The 19901-nt window shown below is 48.0% G+C and overlaps 1 protein-coding gene across 5 annotated transcripts; it reads left to right on the top strand.

The window, feature by feature from the left end:
- The first annotated feature begins 1083 nt into the window (after window positions 1-1083).
- nfatc2a (nuclear factor of activated T cells 2a) lies at window positions 1084-19364 on the top strand. Of its 5 annotated transcripts, none has more exons than XM_070968311.1 (10): window positions 1084-1149; window positions 3117-4050; window positions 4154-4322; window positions 6613-6815; window positions 6919-7091; window positions 9015-9155; window positions 11192-11247; window positions 11357-11516; window positions 11626-12339; window positions 18490-19364. In XM_070968311.1, the coding sequence occupies exons 1-10, from the start codon at window positions 1092-1094 to the stop codon at window positions 18543-18545; spliced, it is 2664 nt and encodes an 887-aa protein (XP_070824412.1). In that variant the 5' UTR covers window positions 1084-1091; the 3' UTR covers window positions 18546-19364. The 5 variants fall into 5 exon arrangements, with proteins under 5 accessions (XP_070824412.1, XP_070824411.1, XP_070824410.1 ...); XM_070968310.1 differs by lacking the exon at window positions 1084-1149 and adding an exon at window positions 2489-2722 and having other exon boundaries at window positions 11357-11489; window positions 11626-12333; XM_070968309.1 differs by lacking the exon at window positions 1084-1149 and adding an exon at window positions 2489-2722 and having other exon boundaries at window positions 11357-11489.
- Window positions 19365-19901: the final 537 nt, after the last annotated feature.

Raw genomic sequence — 19901 nt, 5'->3', positions numbered from 1 at the left:
CCTGTGAGTTATTCAAAGAAGACTGGGACTCTACACACACACACACACACACACACACACACACACACACACACACACGCATCCTTCCACAACACAAGCAGCTGATACCCTTTTGTGTGGAAATGAAAAAGTGAGTGTGTGCTTCTGGTGTCTGAATGCAGAATATCCAAAGCCTGTTTTCCCCTTTGGATGCTACCTTATGTAACCTTGTATTGCAATGGAGAGTTTGTCCTCCTGAGAGCTGGGGTCAGTCTATGTAGTGGTCTTTTTTTTTATCTCCTTTTTCCAGGCGAGTATCAGAAGATGCTGCAGATTTCCTGGATAGCAGCTTCTTCCCTCAATGGAATTTTCTATGTTCGGTGTCCAAAACGTCAAATAAGCGTGGCCGCTTAAATTCACCCTGAATAAACAAACATTTCAGAGCCGTCTGTCTACAATCGTTCACAAATTGGAAGAACTGTGAGGCAGAACAGTGTAGTAAACTGTTAAGTAAATTTCATGTAATGTAAATCAAACTTCTCTCTTCCCCCTCGCGCGCTCTCTCTCCTACCGCGTCCTACAGTAATTTCTTCATCCCCACAATGAAGTTCTTGTGTGCTACTGTCTGAGAGAAGCCGCAGAAATGCCTTGGCGCAGGAGCCGGAGACGTCATGGATTCCTGAGTGTGGGGCTTTGCAGGAAAGCCCTGAGTCTCCGACATGGACCGGCTCCAGGTTTCCATGGCAAAGGCGCACAAACAGGAGGAAACACTGAGGGAATCCCGTTATTTTACAGCATTGGACCATTATAAACACCCAGAGCGGGGAAGGAAGCCGCTCTTGATACTCAAGTAATCCTTATAGAGCTCTAGGAAGGGGACTTCATACCAGAACCACTGCCGGGGCTGATGCGGCTGCATGTTTTTTGAGAAGAAAAGGAGTTTGCGCGCAGCTGCTGTGTCGCCGCGTGAACTTTCTGAACGTGTACAGAAAGTTTTTTTTTCCTTCTGTTTCGTCTCTTTTCAACATTTTGTAACTGAAGAGAGCTTCTTCTGCTATGGTTTTTAGCGGCAAGTAATTTCTCCTTTTCTCGATTTTTCGCTTTTTCTCCAGATGTTTAGAGAGACTTGGAGGCTGGCACAGTACCACACCATGAGGTCGATGGATCAAGGTACTGCTGAAGTGTTGTGATTATCTGGTAATCAAACCATTTCATTTTCAATTGATAGAGTAGTGTTGGCCCTGGGCTGTTTCAGGCTGTGTTGATGAGAGTTGTAATGTCATGTGTCAGTTGCCTGCCTAACATTTCAGAGCTTGTTTGGATGTTGACGTTTGGGAAGAAACACGCTGATCGACGCACAGCGCGCGTCTTGGCATCGCTGGGAAACGCGTCGAAGGACACGTTAGAGACAGCAGCGTGTGACTGGAGTGATCAGTAGTAAAATAAACTTAAGTTTGTTTAGCAGAGACACCGGGTATTACTAAAGAAAATACAGTTAATGTGAGCTCAGACTCTCTGTCGGACTTCAGAGTTACATTAGCCGACATCAGTATGTGGGTATATTGTATATTTTAGAAATCACTTGAGCCTACCTGACTACTGCATGCTGTGACTATAATTAAGACTTTAACCCAGGTGTCCACATTTAAACTTATTTATCGATTCGAATATGATGCTAATTCTATTTTTCCTCAGTAAAAAAAAAAAAAAAAAAAAACATAATTAGCAGCTGGAATATTATCTATATCTTCTCTGATATGGCGCATGTTTCGTCACTGGCTCTGGTTCTCTTGGGTTTTTTTTAACCCATAATCAATACTGTGGTCAGGTTTAGGCTTGCAGACCACCAGAGAGATCAGAAAAATGTTGTCAGTCAGTTTGGTTTGCTGACTGAGCATAAAGCTGGCTGTAAGGCTACAAGTGAAGGAACGCCCTGGAGTCTGCGCTGCGTCGTGCGTAAATCTGGGGATTCCCTCAGGAGTCCCAACCTGTGCACGTTTGAAGATCTGTAACAAAAGAGCACACATCGGCAGATTGAGTTCATGAACTTCAGTCGACAGGCTGTCACGATGCAGAGAGGTGCTTTAATGTCCACTCTTTAATCCGTCCATCTACCTGTGTGTAACGACGCGGTGCCGCTACGTGCCTGTTTTAATGGGGAGCTGTCAGCCAGTTGTTGAGCCGGTGATGAGCCCGGCCAGCACCCTGCTGTGTCACTGCAACATGTCAGACACCCGGGGGCAGCAGCAGGCTGCAGAGTCAGCCAAACACTCGCTCATCTGTTTGAATGGGGCAGTTAATTCACCACCTCCACGCTGCACTTTGGCTTTTTTCTCTCTGCGGCGCATCAGCGACTCGAGGAGGCGTGAACAGACAGAGAGATGAACTCGAAAATTCTGCATTCGCTGTGAAAACAGACCCGCCTTCGTCTGAAAATAACTGCGGCGACCTGAAACAGGAAACTTGCGCGCTTCGCCTCCTGCAGCTCACCGATGCATCAGTTGACACTTGAACAGGTTCCCCAAATCCACATCAGCGCCGCGACACCTCAGCCGCGTCCCCGTCGCTTCGCCTGAACTCGGAGGAGTCGTTGGGAGAAAATTTAGACAGATGACCTCTTTTTACGACGAGAACGATCTGGAGGAAGAGCTCAGTCGAGTCAGCTGCCCTGATGAGGATTTGGAGTTTGAGTACTTGTTTGAATATGAGCCACCTTGCAGCGACTTTGCGGGGGGAGATCAAGGTTTGTCCGATGCTTTTTGGCAGCCTGGGTTGACTCCTCTTCCTCTCGGTTATTTTCAGGCGCACAGTTAATTCATGGCCTGCAAGCTTTATTCATGTGAATGAAGAAGAAAAACAGGAAGTAAATTTGCCAGGCTTCTTGATGCGGGCTCATGTAGTAGCCATGTGAGAGAAAATGTCAACACGACGTCTTTTCCTGCTGACATCTTCTGTTTTATGATGAAATAAAAGTTAAAAATCAACTTTAATGTTAAAAGTCTGCAGCTGAAGTGGTGGCTGTCATTTAGAGACGTGCTCATGAACCTTTGTGATGAGATAAAATGCTGTTTTGGAAACATCTCGAGTGTTTTTCCAGTGTGAGTTTTGTGATGATTTTTCATCTTTCCTCCCTGCAGATGATCCCAACCTTGCATCTCACAAAGTCCTCAGCCCCGAGTCTGAGCAGGCTTTCCCTCTGGAGGAGGCCTCCCCGTACGGCATCAAGTCCTGCAGCCCCCCCTACAGCGAACACAACACTGAGGTTCTCACAGGATATGAGAACCAGGAGGCCAGAAGCTATCTGGACAGTGCCCGGCCTGCAGGCCTGGCCATAAGCCCGCGGATCGAAATCACCCCCTCCCGTGAGCACTACAACCATGGTCGGGACTCCCTGCAGAACCACCACCTGAACATTAGCCCCAGACCCACCCTCACCGTGCCTGGCCATGAAAACCTTGCCTACCGTGAGCCCCAGTGCCTGAGTCCCGCCAGCAGCAACTCCTCCACCAGCTGGCACTCGGAGAGTTACTCCCCCTGGGCATCTCCTTGCGTGTCCCCCAGTAGCGGCCAGAACCCCGGAGACCTCTGCCCCAGATTGCAGAACATCCACACTGGCTCCCCGCGCACCTCCCCGGGCACCTCTCCCGGCACCAGCCTAGCTGAGGACGGCTGCCTGGGGCCCCGCTCGCCCTCCCCTAGACCTGGCTCCCGCTCCACCTCCCCACAGGGCAAACGCACCTACGACATGTACAGGAATCCAGGCTTAGTCCCCGGGCACCGCTCCCGCAGTCCCTCCCCTCACAGCAGCCATGACGACCACGGCACAGGTGCCCACTATACGCACAGCAGCCTCGCTGATGCCATGAATGGCTTTGGCACAGGTCAGCCAGGCCTGGTGCCCACGAAAATAGTCAAGACGTCCAACCAGGTTTACACTCTGTACCCAGAGAACCACGTAGAAGGGAACTACTTGGTGTCCTGCGACCAGGACATAAAACCCAAATCTGCCGCAGAGCCGTTCTTTGTTATCCCCCCAATCTGGCCCAAACCGCTGGTTTCCAGCATCTGCAGGTAAATTAGCGGCAATGCAGTGACTTATTGCATCTGAATTTACATCTTCTAACGAGCATAACTAATGATTTACATCCTCTCCTGTATCCTTCCTGTTCTGCAGCATCCCTGTGGCTTCTCTCCCCCCGCTGGAATGGCCGATCCCCCATCGCACAGACCAGTACGAGCTCCACATTGAGGTGCAGCCCAAGCCGCACCACCGGGCTCACTATGAGACAGAGGGGAGCAGGGGTGCGGTCAAAGCCCCCACAGGAGGGCATCCTGTCGTGCAGGTAAACAAAGTGCTTGATATCTTTTAAACAGCAGTGAATTATGAACCGAACGCCGCAGCTCAAAGTGCTGAATGACCACATGAAGGCATGTTGTCCGTTGTCCAGTTTGGGAGCCTCGGGCAGCCCTGATGGGAGGGCTTGCGTGTAATGGTATTTCCTACTCATTATGCACCCAGCAGTGGTGTTATTGCCGTGGGCCAACTGTATGAAAATGACTCTATGTGAGTTACTCTGCTCTCATCGCACCTCTCCTGTTTCTCCCTTTCTGAATGGTGAAGCATGCCCTGACGCTGTAACCATCCTGCAGCCTCATGGTAACCCTCTGAAATGAACTGGGGTCAATGAGAAACACAACCTCTCTCGTTCTTTTTCCGCCGTGCAGCTCAATGCAGTCTGCTGTTGTGCGCCCTTTCCCCCGATGGGTCTAACCACACAAACAGATCTGTGTTCATGCTGTCCCTCACTTCCTCTTACGCACTGGTTTGTCGGCTGTGTGGGTCTCGTATTAGGAAGCTGACTTCAAGCCTCTCTAGACATGTGTAAAAAAAAATATAGTGGCTGTGGTTAAGATAATTGTAGATCGGGGAAAAAAGTTTGCTTACAGTCACAACATGGATTTCAAAGGCAGCATGTTGAAATGAGCTGTGACACCGTTACGACCGGCTGCGTCGTCCCAGAATAGGTCCAACTTCCTCTTGTCTTTGTCACCGTGGCCGTGCTTCAAAGCTGTTTTTGTTGGTGATAGTAGGAGCCTGCTGAAAGAAAGCTTCTCCTGCTCCTTTTCCATTTTCTGTCCGTCCCCCCGAAGGCCTCACCCTGAGGTCAGTTCTGCCCGGTTTGCCAGGCCAATCAGATGGTCAGGCCTGGCTAGCCACGGCTGCGCTCCTTCGCCTCTTCTTTCTCCTCCTCCTCCTCCTCTTCTCCCTCGTCCTGTTTTTCCCTCTTCCTCCCTCCTTCCCCCTCCCTCAGCCTCGCACCCTCCACTTTTCCTACCCTGCTCTCTGTCATGACTCACTGCTCCTGCCACTGCCATGACAACCGGCCGACCGCTCACATGGCCTGCTGAGTGTTTGCAGTCGGCTTCCTCTGTTTCGCTTCGTGTGTGTGTGTGTGTGTGTGTGTGTGTGTGTGTGTGTCAGCTACCTGGATATGGAGCCAGCCTGCTCGTTCGTGTTGCCATAGTTTGTGCTCACATTCAGCAGCTGCCGTGGAGTCTGTCAGTAACATCCACGCAGATAATCCTTTCTGAAATGTGACCGATGTGCGTAGTTTTTCCGCCCACGAGGAAAAGAAGCAGGAAAATATCAGCTCCTTAAGGTATAAATGACGTAGAAATCCATCTGATTTTAAACAAACTGCATTTCTCAGGCAGTCAGGCTTTACTTTACTGGACTTAGAAACAAAGTGCAGTGTCACCTGTTAACCCCTCTCACCCCCTGCATGGGACGGTGGGGGCCCTCAGCAGCTCCTTCAGCATCCACCTCATCCAAGAAACCCTACCACAGGTCCTTCATTCCAGCAGTCAGTACACTGTTTCATGTAGCACTGAGTTCACACACCTATTGTTTGCACTCCTTAGACATTTTTCCTACTGTGTTACATATATTTTATCTACTTCAGTATAAAACACTGAATTAATTATCCGTATTTTATCATGTGCAATTCAAACTTTTTTTTCCATTCAGCAATATTATTTTTTATGCTCCATTAATGTGTATACATAGTTGTTTTCATTCCCTTCCTGCTGCTATTGCTTTGCTGTCTGCAACACCCTAATTTCCCCAGCGGGGGATTAATAAAGTTGATTTTATCTAATCTTATCTCATCTTATCTGTAGTGTTTGTTCCATCCCTCTGCCACCAGTTCGTGGTTATATTCTATGGCAAAGCGTATGCACGACACTGTTTGCACAAAAACAGCATTTAGATGCAAGTTTGTGGTTTTTGCAGGTTTCCTCAGGAGGCACCCTCAGGTTAAAAGTGCCACCTCGCTCTCTCTGTCGCCACCCCGCAGCGTCACCTATCTCACACTCTTCAGGACATTAAAATCGTCAGGCTGGGTGTTTTTGACAGTCTCAGTTCTCAGTGAAAGGCATCCAGTTAGGACAGAACGAGTGCAAGGCTGTAGGATGTGAGCTCTGCTGGTTTCTGCAGATAGAAGGTCTGAGGCTGATTAGCCACCTCTGGAGGAAACAACATCTGGAGTTAGATCACAACCAGCGGGCTTCATACTGTATCTCAGTTTCATCGCCTAAAAAAAGTCTGTTTTTCTGATTTTTGTGTGCATGCAGTTGCATGGCTACAGAGGCAAGGAGCCGCTCGGCCTGCAGATCTTCATCGGGACGGCCGACGAGCGCATCCTCAAGCCTCACGCCTTTTATCAAGTGCACCGCATCACTGGCAAGACAGTTACCACCACCAGCTTTGAGAAGATTATCCACGGCACCAAAGTCCTTGAGATCCCCCTGGAGCCAAAGAACAACATGAAAGCAATGTGAGAATATAAGAACGTGCGCTCGATGTCTGAATAATTTAACGCCTCCCCTCTCCGGCTGTTTTTTTTCCGTTGTCACTTACGTATTCATCCCCTCTCTCAGAATCGACTGTGCTGGGATCCTGAAACTCAGGAACGCCGACATCGAGCTGAGGAAGGGCGAGACAGACGTCGGGCGGAAAAACACCCGAGTTCGTCTTGTGTTTCGCGTGCACATACCTCAGCCCGGAGGACAGCACGTCTCTCTCCAGGCGGCCTCGCATCCCATCGAGTGCTGTAAGCAGCTGCGCCTAAAACACTCTTTTTTCTCTTTTGCCTCATCTTAGGAACACAGTTTTGATGGCTTTGCTTTATGATTTCCTCGTGTGTGCTTCCTGTCGAGGTCCAACTGCTGATGTTTTCGACAGGCACCAAAACTTTACACAAAATAAGCATCATAAAAAAAGGAGCCCACATTCAAATGAGTTTGGAGCTGGGCTGATAGTCCAAACTTTAGCGCACAAAGATGTCTTTATGCAGCAGGGCCTCCATCCAGTCGGCGGGCGCTGCGCGTTTCAGTGTCTGTGTACCTGTTTGTACGTGCACAGTAGTAAAGTCTGTGTTTGGGTACATCAGTGCATATGTACACAGTGTTATTAAAGCACCTGGTGTAATCAAAACTCAAACAAGAAGGCCATTTATCTCGCTTTGACCAACACCCTGGTCAAGACGTGGCGTTAATCACATCAGCGTGACACCGTCTGCGCGCAGTGTGCCCCCGTCATTGTAAAGAGTCATGACGCAGAGCACAATATCGTTTTATAACTGTCGCCTCACATCTGCTTTCCGATCGCAGAAAGGCCAGAACAATAAGCAGGAGGATGAACTTCAGAACAATCGCCGTCACTGAGAACCAATCAGGCGTAAAGTTGCTTCCAGTGACGCCTGCGACACATCTGTCAGGCCCGTTGATAAGCAGCCTGTCAGTGTGTTTGAGGAGGCTGGGGGGGGTGGGGGGTGTTTGTCGAGGCCTCAGCTCGCCTCAGTGGCTGCGGAGCTCCAGCTGAGCCAGTGGGTGATAATAAGCTGCATGATACAGTAATAACATCAATGATTATATTCTGCTCCAGCTCTTCACTGAAGCTTGTTTGAGTGAATAATCCAGACTCTCCACACTCCGTCACAGTGGAGTATTTTGCCATGTTTGGACGCTCTAGATCTCCTCCAGAACGTGAGATTGTGTTTGAGGTCAGAGCAGGAGTCTGTGAAGACAAACGAGTCATATTTACGAGCTCTTTTCTCAGACTCTTCTCTTATTTTGTCCTCCTCCTGTACAGTGCACTTTGTATTTTGACAGATTTATGTTGCTACTCCTTAGAAGTGAAAGCGAGGGTTGTTATCGCTGAATGACTCAGCGTCACCTCTTTATTGTTTAACTGCATCACTTCTTGGTAACATGTCGTCGTGCGCTTGTGGGAAATCAGTACAAAACTCTCAGATCAAGCGTTGCTTGTTTTCTTGCTGTAGTTTCAGGCTGCAAGTAACAATTATTGTCATTATTGATTATTCTCCCGAAGGGTTTTTTGAGTTAGTTCATGGTCAGTCTGTGAATAGCCAAAAACACCACAAACAACTGGTAGGCGACGTCATTGTCTTGTTTTGTCAAGTCCAAAGCCTAAAGATAAGATACATATCATCAAATATATCACCAATCAATCAAGAAAATACAGTGAACTAACACTAGAACATACGTAATTATATAAAAGAGAGAAAAGCAGTATCTCGTCACACTGGAGACACTGAACAGATGTTTTAGCCTGAGAAATGGCTCCAACAATTCATCAATTATCAAAAGATTTTCCAGTTATTTTGCTGTAAATCAACTAATTGGTTAAAAAAAAAAGTTTTTATATACAAACAAGAAAAAAAAAGACTGATACAGCAGATTGATTGATAGTGAAAACCATCACTAGTTGCAGCTTGTGCAAAAACTCAAATCACATTGGAGAGACTGAAAAGGGATTTTTGGCCATTTTTTCACTTTTACTTTTACAACTCTTAATCAGTTACCAAAACAGTTGTGAGTTATTTTGTAAATCGATTAATAGATTAACTCAGTGCTAAATGTTTGTCGTCCTGTGAGTGTGCGGCAGTAGACAGTGAATGTAACAGTGGACAGTCAGTAAACGTAGCACGGCGTCCCTCCTTGTGTCCCCCCAGCCCAGCGCTCAGCACACGAGCTTCCCATGGTGGAGAAGCAGGACATGGACAGCTGCTCCGTCCTGGGAGGCCAGCAGATGATCCTGACCGGGCAGAACTTCAGCTCCGATTCCAAGGTCATCTTCATGGAGAAAACCCAGGGTGAGTGGCCTCCAGCCATCCCAGCTTCACTCGCAACCGGTGGGATGAGACTCTTTTTCTGTCTTCAAACAAGGAGTTTTTTGGCAGCATTTAGGTGAAGCTTAAAGGTACGCGCTGCCTGGAAACCAAACCTGTGACTGAATCTAAGAAATTTCTTTGTGCATCTGTTTGTTCTGCTATTACACAACACAGTGCCACACTAACACCACAGCACTATGATACTAATGACTCACAAGCAGCCACGTCTGTGGAACCAGTTTGCAGCTTTCACATTTCACCGCTGGCATTGTATAGACGGACTTATTTGCATGATCCCCGTGATAACAGCGCAGCCTCACTTCCTTCTGCCCTTTTCTTCCTCACTGACTTCCATGATGTCTTATCGTGCAGCGTGATTAATAGCTCTGTGTCACATGAAAGGTTGCTGCGTGTGCGTTTGATGATGCCCCTGGTTGACGCTTAAATGCACCTCGATGCACCTGCTTTTATAAAGTAGTTAGTAGGAGTACTTGAAGTAATTGGCCCCTGAAATTTAGAAGCCAAAATGAAGTGATTTTATCCCGATTGCTGCGCTTTGATGTCTTTGTGTCACTCGTATAAGGTCAAAGGTCGGCCACATGTTGAATCCTGGGTTTCCCTCAGCCTGTGTTCATGGCTCTGGGATGTGAGTTGCATTTATAGAACAGTTGAAGGCAGGTTTTGTGTTGATCTCCTGCCAAACAGTTCACCTTCAGCTGCTTCTCGAAGGCTCTGTGGAGTGGACGGTTATGTTAGAAGTGTTATTGTTACTCCACTGCGGAGTGCTCGCCTTTTTAAATGCAGGCACTCCACAGGCTACCTCAACCAAGACCTGGACCCGCGTGCCCCGGCTGCTTTCCCTTTTTTCTTGCTTCTCCGGGGTTCCCTGCCGCTGTGTTACGACACAGCGCAGTAATGGATAGTAAGACAGACGGAAAAAGAAGTCTTAGAGAGGGATTGCCATTGTTTTGGAGAGTTTGTGCATGACACAAAGTTCTGGAGCAGCTGTGAAATCCCTCTGCCTGAGAGACAGCTGCCTCTGGCTCTTCAGCTCGTACAGGGAGGAAAGCTCCCCCAGCCAAGTCAAGCCTGCTCGGGCTTTCGCTCCAGCCCCGTTTCCACCTCCGCACACAGCTATCTCCAGAGGGAGAACAACAGCCGGGGTATCCCTGAGAGTAGAACTGCAACAAAACGCAAACAAACGAAAGGCCAAGAAAGCAGCGGTCATCACTTTTTGTGAGAGACGTGGAGAGAGTTGATCATAAAAATAAAGTTAAGAGAAAAAAAGAGGAGAAGTTGGCGAGATGCGTGGAATCCCCCTTCCTCCTGCTGACTCATTTCAGCCATGTGTTTGTAATTCACTGTTTGACAGAGGGTTTCCCACCTACAGCCACATCCAAACAGAGCTCAGTGCAGCACATGTCGTGTCATGTGTTAGGGCATGTGGAGTTTACATCAACAAGCCCGTTTGGTTTTTCTGCTTTTTCACCCGAGTGTGATGTACACATCAGCAGCCGTAACCGTTGGAGACGCGGAGCGCTGTGCAGCTCTCATCGCAGCGCCGCGCTTCTGTCAGCGCCCGAGGCGGACACATGTCTGATTAATGGACAAGTGTTTGGGTGTAAACACCTGCGCATCCTCTCATCCTGTAGGTGTGCTCGCTGCTGTCGGAGGAAGTGGTTTTAAAAGCGCTAATATCGCCTGCGCTTTTTCTGTCTGCGTGTATTTTGAATCAGATGGGAAACATGTTGGCAGACAGACGTTGTGGTGGCAGATCAGTATCTGACTGCGTTTGAGATAAATAAACAAAAAGAGCTTTGAAAAACACAGAGAAGTGAGAAAAAAGGTGATTTTCAGGATTCAGCATTTTCCAAATTTACAGCCTAAAGCCTCGCAGAGTTAGCTGCTGGAGCTGTCTGCGACATCTTGAAACAATCAGGCGTACTCACTTTACTGCAGAGTTAATTACCACCTTGTTTCAGATCACTTTTTCACTTTCTCTCTGTGCTTCTTTCTAGATGGGCAGCAGATCTGGGAAATGGAGGCAACAGTGGACAAAGATAAGAGCCAACCGGTGCGTGTTCCACAGCAGACTGCTCCTCAGATATGATTTAAACGCATGTCAAATGATGATTTAACTCAAACTAAATATTCATTTTCCGTACATACGTTCTGTCTCGTAGAGTATGCTGTTTGTGGAGGTGCCGACCTACAGGGACACGTCAGTCTGCCATCCTGTCAAAGTGAACTTCTACGTCATTAATGGCAAGAGGAAGCGCAGCCAGCCTCAACATTTCTCCTACACACCGCTGGCATGTAAGAAAGCTGCTCAGCCTCTTTGTGGTATGCGTATGTCACACGCTGGGACTCGAGTGTCAAGCGATCAGATAATAATTGTTATATTAATTAAGAACGCACCACTTCCTCTCAGATTTGACTTTTCTCCTCACAGCTCCTTCCATCAAGACAGAGCCTGTAGATGAGTATGAAGCGGACCACATGGGTTTTGCCATGCCCCAGATCTTGGGCTTATCCCCTCACTCCTACTACCATAACCAGCGCAGCGTCCTCCACCCAGACAACGGCCTGCTCACCGGCATGGCGTCCTGCCAGCGCCTCAGCTCCAGCCTCCCGAGCCAAGACGCACGTTTCCAGCAGCAGAGCCCGGCCATCGTCTACTCCCGCGGGGGGAAGAGTCTGAGTGGCGGCCCTGGCCTTTACCAGCAGGCTGGAGGGTTGATGCCCGACCCGCACCGGTCGGTCCTGGTCCACACCGGCTCTCCCGCTCAGTCCGCAGGCCCCATCGGCGCCGGCCAGCACCCTTCCATCATCCAGTTCTCCCCCACCAACCACCACCTGCTTCGTGCAGGAGACCCTCAAGCCCTCGCCGCTCCTCAGCCTGACGTGCAGCAGGTCATCTACTGCGACGCCTACTCCCCACAGGCCGCTGCCGCCCACTCCCCCACACCCCCCCAGGCTCAGGCGGCGGTGACCCACCCTCAGCACTATCCCACCGTGATCCAGCAGCAGCCCTACGTGCAGAAGGGGCAGCAGAAGGGCCGCGCTCCGCCCGGCACGGGGCAGATGGAGGCTCCGGGAGACGGACAGAGGAGGGTGACGGTCAAGGAGGAGAACCTGGACCAGGCCTACCTAGATGATGGTGAGTGTAAGTTAATGCTTTCATACTCAGAGCGAGTGGAACAGCTTGTTGCGTCATTCAGTGTGTGTTTTTAGCATTAATGAGGCTGACAAGTGATGGATATGCACAATTCCCTTTCTTGAAAGAGATGGACGATAAGAACGGCCGGCAGAGATACGACTTCTCCTCAGAACAATTCAAGGATATTTACGATATCTGCACCATCTCCTTTGTGCACAACCCGGGTTTGATCTATGTGCTATAGTATCGCTCTGAACAAAGCCAGCAGAACAGGCTCACGCTGTTAAAACAATCCACGGCAGGAGTTGTAGTTATGTTCCACTCAAGGTGGAAATAACAGGGATTATGAGTCATATGTTTATACTTATGCTTGTCAACCCCATTACCCTCTGACAGAATTAATGTCAGGCCACATCCAGCAGCAGGCGGCAGGCTCAGCCTCTTCCTTTCTTTGGAGTTAAAGGTTCTCCAAAGCATAGCATGTTTCACAGTGAAATGACTGAAGGCGGGACAGTGCGTCTCTGTTCTCCAGTGTGAGTCAGCCAGGTGAGGTTCAAAGGCAGCGTGAGGCCGTCGGTGAGCGTGAGGCCGCCGTCGAGCGTTCAGCGGTGCTCGTGTGCTGGTCGCAGGGGTTCATCTGGCACCGCCACACATCAGGAAACGATTTTTTCTCCCTCTCTCTCGCATTAAAGACGGAGAGGGAGGGAGAGAAAAGTGTCACTCTCCTGACCGCCTGGACATGTTGACACTGTTATGAAGTGAAAAACAACTTCCATGGCAACCATTGTCAAACAGTGGAACGTGCTGCCTGGGAGAGCCGGGGAAAGCCTCTTTGTTTGTTGTAGTTGGCCGGGGCTTCTCCTTGGCCTTACGCCCCTCGATTCTGTGGGGGAACCCACCAGAGGATTAGCTTTTTTTCCGACCGCGGGATTCTGCCAATCTGGCACTAGAAATTCCTATTTGCAGCTGCTCTGCTCCAGAAATCCAGCCTGATCCCTGTAAGATAGCGGGAGGGTGGAGGGCGGTTCGCAGGAAAAGGGAAGGGGTTGTGTGCGTGCGTGTGTTTCAATGGAAATAATGAAACGGAGAGAGAGAGAGAGAAAAAAAAGGCCAGCGATGGAATTTGTGTTTTTTGGATGGAACTCGCAGGGTTTCCCTCCCCAGTAAACAGCAACAGGGCTGTGAGCTGGTGAATTAACAAGGAGCTGGAGGAGCAGTCAGAGCGGGCCTCCTCTTTGATCCTCCCATCATCATAAGGTGATGACGGCCAGTCGGCTTCCCGAGGTGCCTCTGCATCTTTGTTGAGTTTTTATTCAGGTAGCACGCCACCTTTTCCCTGGAAAACCCGTAAAAACTAACTGCAGAATTAGCGGTTAATTCTTTTTAATTGCCTCCTTTTACTCGAGACCTGCAGGTGACGTTATTATTTTAAAACCACGATATGATTATAAGCACGTTGCATGCAAATACAGTTTATTACGTTCATAATACCACATCCCTGACTGTTCCAGCCTTATTTATAATGCATTTGGATAGTGTGCCCCCTGCTTATCACTGCTACAGGTGATAATCTACCCACCCACATCATTTAATGAGGAAAAAAAGGGGACTTCCCGATATTCAAAATAATTTTTTTAGACAAAGGGTGAGAAGATAAGCGTGGTCAAAAAAATCCCCCTGTGTTTGACTGCAAAGGTGTAGAGGTGTGATCCCGGCCACAAAACAATCGTTTAAATTGGGACTACCAGACACATTTTTTGTCAGCGTCGAGATGCGTTTCAGCCTTCAGTCATTTCTGAAAGAAGGGTGAAGCCACATCCTGGTATCGTCGCAGTGTTGTGGTCGATAACTGTCACATCTCCGAAGTGCCTGAACTGTGTCAACTTTAGTGAAGAGTGTTAAAATGAATGTCACGTATTTTCGTTTTGTACCAAAACTTGGCCCAGAATCTCTCCCACGCTTCTTTCTTCAAGTCCCCATGTTCTCAAACAGTCTATTGATTGATGTTTGTATTTATTTATTTATTTATTTATTTATTCTATCTATTGAGAGAGATACCTGTTGGAGCCTGCCTTGCATTTGATCTACACAAGTCAAGAATGCACGGCGTGGCTCGCTTCACGCTTGTTAAAACAGCCAAAGAGCCAATGGCGTCGCCTCCGAAGGCGGAGGGTGACAGGTTTAGTGGGTGTGGAATAAAGCCTGGAGGCAGTGGAGCAGGTGAAATTGTTCCAGCAGGTAGAGATCAGGACAGCAGAGATAAAGCACACAGCAGCAGCCTGGTGGGCACGCATTAGTCTCAGCTCACTTCCATCCCATTTGAAAGGCTTGATCAAATACACAGCGTAGCCGTATCAACCGCAGGGAGGACGGCTGCTTTGACGCGCTTTTATCGTTGAATTCACCGAGTTCTTTCAGTAACTTTGGTTATTTCTGTTGATTCCTGTTAGCGTCTTAAAGGATAGATCTTCTGAAACAGCGCTCACATGTGTGCAGTGCACGATTCATCGCTCGCTGTAGCTGTTCCTTCACACCAAACTGTGAAGACTTTTCTTCCAAATGCAATTATGCCGGAAGATAACAGGTTCAGAGTTCACAGTCCTGGTTTTACTGTATGCAGAGTCTGCGGCCGCACCAGGCTCTGTGAGGCTGCACTGAGCCACAGTGGCGCTTAAGCTGGTTTAATGTTCACCAAACCATGTTTACCGTCTTCGTTTAGGGTGTTAGCATGCTAACGATAGCCAAACAGATAGGTAGCTGAGGCTTGAGTAGTTTTGCAGGTGTTTGGATTGAATCTTTGACCTGCTGATATCAATTTTTATACAGAATTTTATGACAAAGACTCAATTTCACTCAACACCATAAATGTCAGCCTGCTGGCTGTTCAGTCCAAAAGTGTTGAGATATTTCATTCGGGTGGTGGACCAACCAACAAACCAACCAACCATCTGAGACATCCCGAGCGCCATGCTGCTGCTCTGAGCTGATCACATCGAGTGTGAAATTCCCTCACGTTGCTGATCTGTAGAGGACGGACAGTAACACAAAGAGTGCCTCATAGCAGCTTCAGTTGAACTTTGGATCACATTCCTGCACAGAGACAGAGGAACTGGATCCGTCCGCCATGTCTTCCATCGGAGTCATATTTGAAAGGCATCTCCTGACAGCCAGCGTAGAGAGAAGGAACAATAACAGTGACTAATAGCTCTTTCGCTGTGCATGTGGGTGTGTCAGCTTTGTCTGAAGACAGACCTGAAGAATGCCGGCACTGACACGCCGCTCTGCGGTTAGGCTGGTGGTTAGCTGTCAGTCCACTTTCTCCACTTCCTACCTCTGATTTTCAGCCTCATGCTGTCATTGCGATCCTCTCTCGAATCTCTCCAGTCATATGCAACCCGTCGACATACTGCACAGCCTTCCACAACACAAACACACACACTGTGTGAACATGCAAATACTTGCAAACACACAAACACACACATTCCAGCTCGCAGCAGGCAGTGTGCAGCGTCTGAGTCAGCTACTGTACAGGGTGTCTCTCTCTGTCCTCCCACCGTCGGTAAACAGTGCAGCTCATTGGTGCAGAACTCCGGAGCCAGACACTCACCTATTGAACAGACTAGCCCGAGTGTTCCCGGGGCCGGCCTCAAATAGCCGCTCCGTGCCAACCCTTCATTAGATTCAGTAAAGCCCCACTGTATGCCGCCCCACTGCGGCGCTCCCGCTGCTTCTCTGAGCTTGTTTTATGCTCGGGAAAAATCCTGTGGCACTGCTGGGGAGATGAAGGTTTCTCTAAGGCATTAGGTGTCGGAGGGAATTCCACTACAGACTAAAATAAACAGGGACGCTGATGTTGTGACGACAGCAGAGCGCCCAGTTTGGTCGCTCCCGCCGCTCTGCAGCTCTCAGATGCCGCTCTGGCTGTAAAATGTGCTCAGTGTTGAGCTGCTGTAACTTTTTCACATCTGAAAATGATCAGAAAGGACGGCGAGGCCAAAAGAGAGACGGACAAAGACTGGTTTGTTGGGCGGAGGAGAATCTGTCTGATTGATTGATTGATTGGATTTCGAGCACTTTGTGCAGTTGAGCGAGCCTCGTTGTCCTCGTTGTCGTCCAGCCTCTGCTTTCATTTACACCTCTTGACTGGTAGTCTTAAATATGCCATCACTTTCTTTAGTGAAGAGCTGCTCTGCTCTTCACGCCGTCTCCTGATGTGTGGGTGAGATGGTGTCCGGTTTCATATTACATGTGTTTCAGTAGTTGCACCCTTTGTCTCGTCACCATGTAAATCAAGGCTTTAAATAGAGCCAACTGTCACCTCTATAACAAAGCAGTGCGAGCTAGCAGCAAATTCTGTGTTGCTGGTGGTTCTTTCAGCAGTGAACCATCTTAATATCTCACTCTTTTGAGTTCTTGTAAGGAATTAAAGCAGATGAAAAGATCAATAGCGCTCTCTATTTGTCTCTAAAATGTGAAGCTACAGCTAGCAGCCCATTAGCTTAGCCTAGTTTAGTGAAATGACTGGAAACGGGGCAAACAGCTAGCCTTGACGTGTCCAAGTAGGAAGATGTTTTTAACCTTTGCAGAGAGCCAGGCTAGCTGTTTCCGCCTGTTTTCAGTTGCTATTGAAAGCTAAGCTAATGGCTGCTGGCTGTAGATACGTATTTAGCACATTACACAACGGAGCTGCTGCCAGATTTTCTTCACCGAATGAGCCACTGGTGCTGACATTCAGATCCCAACACGGACATTTTTAACTTTGGTCGGATAACCCAAAGTGGAGCCATGGTTACAGAATCACAGACACGATATGCTCTGTAATGGCTTGGTTACAGGCAAAGAGCTTTTTTGGCCCACTCTTCGAAATACTTATATTACTCATCGACCCTAATGAGTTCCCCGAGGCACGGTGGAAGCAGTGGCACCGGCCCGTAATGTCTCCGAGTGCCAGTGTACACAGACGGGTCGGCTTCCAGGCCCGAGCTCCCACGTAAACGCCGGAGCTCGGTCACCAATCTGGGGAGATGACGTGTTACGCATTCTCCTCATTCCTTCCCGCTTGCTGCAGAGCTACCTGTTGATGCCATTTTCTCGCCGTGTTTAAACAGGTGAGCACACGCAGCAGTCTCAGTTACACTTCCTCCCGCCGCTTGGATGTCAGCGGTTATTTTACCAGCACACACGCGACAGAGCTTCAGACACTCACACGCTGCCTCATATAAAGAAGCTCCATCATTAAAATCCAGAAATTTAATATTTAATTTGATTTTCAATGCATGACAAAGGTTTTATGCCCCCCTGCCAGCCGCACATCGTGATTCTATTTTTAGAAGCATGACACTGAAAGTTTCCATTTCAACCCCCTTCCTCTTCGGCTGATGTGTATACACACACTTGCAGTCATCCCAGCAACAGGAAGTGATCGCTCATAGGCTCTTGCACAGCTCTGCCTCTAGTGGTTACTCAACATTAATGCAGCCGTTATCTTCCTCCCATCAAATGTCAACCTGTCAGAATATGAGTCCACTCTCCACGATGGACATATTGTCTTCCTGTTGCTCGCAGCTCTGTCGCCGCCGCTGTGTTTGCTTTGTTGTTGTTCTTTTGTTTTCTGGCACAAAGCCTTTGTGTGAGTATGTGTGTGTGTGTGCGCCCCAGGCAAAGTGTATGTTTCCAGACTCTTTTAAGTGTGTTAGAGGTTTATTTGTACACATCTGTGAGTACACCTGCAGTGTATTTTTGGTGCTTCATTACACATCGACTGCGATGATCGTTGATATGCTGTAAGTGTGATCTAAGTATACTTAAGTACACACCTGAGATGCTTTGGAAACTCAGGTTGTGCTCTTAAAAGTGTACTATTTTACACATCAGTAGTATAATTACATTATATTTAAGCACATCTTGAGTCCAGCTTTTAGCACACAGAAGTACAATTTGGCTAATTTTCAGTTTAACGCAGCTTCAGTGAACCTTCTGCATGTGGTGAAAATATACTTGCTGGCATGTTTAGCGTCCCTCTTTCTGCAATATTTGTGATCAACGGAATAATATAATCAAACGGTTCTGTTTCAGCACTAGTTCTGAATGTAGCTGTAAAAACAGGTAAATCGATCTTATCGCTGTCTAACATCCTTCTCTTCCTCTGCTTCACAGTGAATGAGATCATAAGAAAGGATCTGACGGGGGTTCAGGCCAGAGGGCAGACATAGAGGAGGGACCCAGACAGGAAATGACAACACGCCCCCCCCGCTGCCTCCCCAGTGACCCACACAGACACGCACACACACACCGAGCCTTCAACCTTCCAGCGAGGTGACGCACGTCCACCAACAATCAGACGCTCTCTTCCTCATTTTCTTTAGCCGCGCAGATAGAAGTATCAGCTCCCGCCGGCCGTGTTTGCTTTGGACGTTTTCCTGCAATAAACAGTTTCACTCTGCAAACACAACAATTCGCCCGTCTCACAGCGTCGACACCAACACTCAGCAGGTTCCCAGCAAAGCCATGGGAGAAACAGGACAATGTGCCTTAGTCTTAGGAGTTTCTGTGTTGTTTTCAGAGCAGCATCGGCCGTGCTGTACAGGCAGTACGCTCGCACCTGTTTGCCTCATACTGGCGAAGGACGGCCATGTAGCGCGCGGCAGCTTCGAACAGGTGAAACCTCTTATTGGCCGGCCCGCAGCTCAATGTCACAGCCCAAACACGATTCATCAAATGTCTCTCGCGGCCAAAAGCTTTAATTCTTCTTGCACAGGGTGTGTATTTTGTGTGTGTGTGCGTCTTCATATGCAGTTTTACATGAAAGGGTAGTCCTGAGCTTACAAGCCGATCATCTCATTTTAAGTGCAGTTTTCTAACTGAAGCGAAGCGCACACCTGCCTTAAGCATATGAACTATTGTGACGCCTCCTAATATGCACTGTTTTCAATACCAGGGGGTCATGTTATTGCTTTTTTATATAATATTTGTCATGTGAATAATGTACCATTTTATATTCAGAAAATATATATTGCATTATATTCAGGTGATAAAGCGATGCTGCAGCGTCGGTCGACATTTTTACACGATTTCTTTGCTCGAGTTGATTTTTTTTTTTTTCAATCTTGCATTGAAAATGTTTTGGAAATGTTCCTGGAGTGTGGCTCATGCAAGCTGAAGTGAGAGGTTTTGTCCACTCAGATCTAAAGGTTGGCTTTTTTTAATCTTTTTTGTTTTTTTGGTCTGTTTGCGTTGCTGTTAAAGTTGATTGTAATAACGTCTGTGGCTGCTTCCACAGTCTAAAACAAAATACTCCAAAGCTTTTACCGTGTGCGTTGTTTTGTGGACAGTTGAATCTGAGTGCGTCTGTGATGACAATCAGTATACTCGAAGCTAAACGCTGCCGATGCAGAAGCTTCATGCTGATGCAGAATGCACATTTTATTTTCTATAATTCTACTTTATACACACTGTCAGCACAGTAGAGGAAACACAGTGTGTATAACTCATGTGCAAATACAGCTTTAAAGATTAGTTTAAAAAAATGTATATTTCACTGATTGAATTGGAGTACATTAAAAGTGCCA

The sequence above is a fragment of the Chaetodon trifascialis genome, chromosome 8 (assembly GCF_039877785.1).
Source record: "Chaetodon trifascialis isolate fChaTrf1 chromosome 8, fChaTrf1.hap1, whole genome shotgun sequence".
NCBI lineage: Eukaryota > Metazoa > Chordata > Actinopteri > Chaetodontiformes > Chaetodontidae > Chaetodon > Chaetodon trifascialis.
This window is presented reverse-complemented; position numbering and strand designations above follow the sequence as displayed.

Coding starts and splice junctions, on each gene's coding strand:
- nfatc2a (XM_070968307.1), top strand. CDS start 2,590: ATGACCTCTTTTTACGACGAGAACGATCTGGAGGAAGAGCTCAGTCGA. Junction 4,051..4,153: donor CTGGTTTCCAGCATCTGCAG/GTAAATTAGCGG, acceptor CCTGTTCTGCAG/CATCCCTGTGGCTTCTCTCC. Junction 4,323..6,612: donor GAGGGCATCCTGTCGTGCAG/GTAAACAAAGTG, acceptor GTGTGCATGCAG/TTGCATGGCTACAGAGGCAA.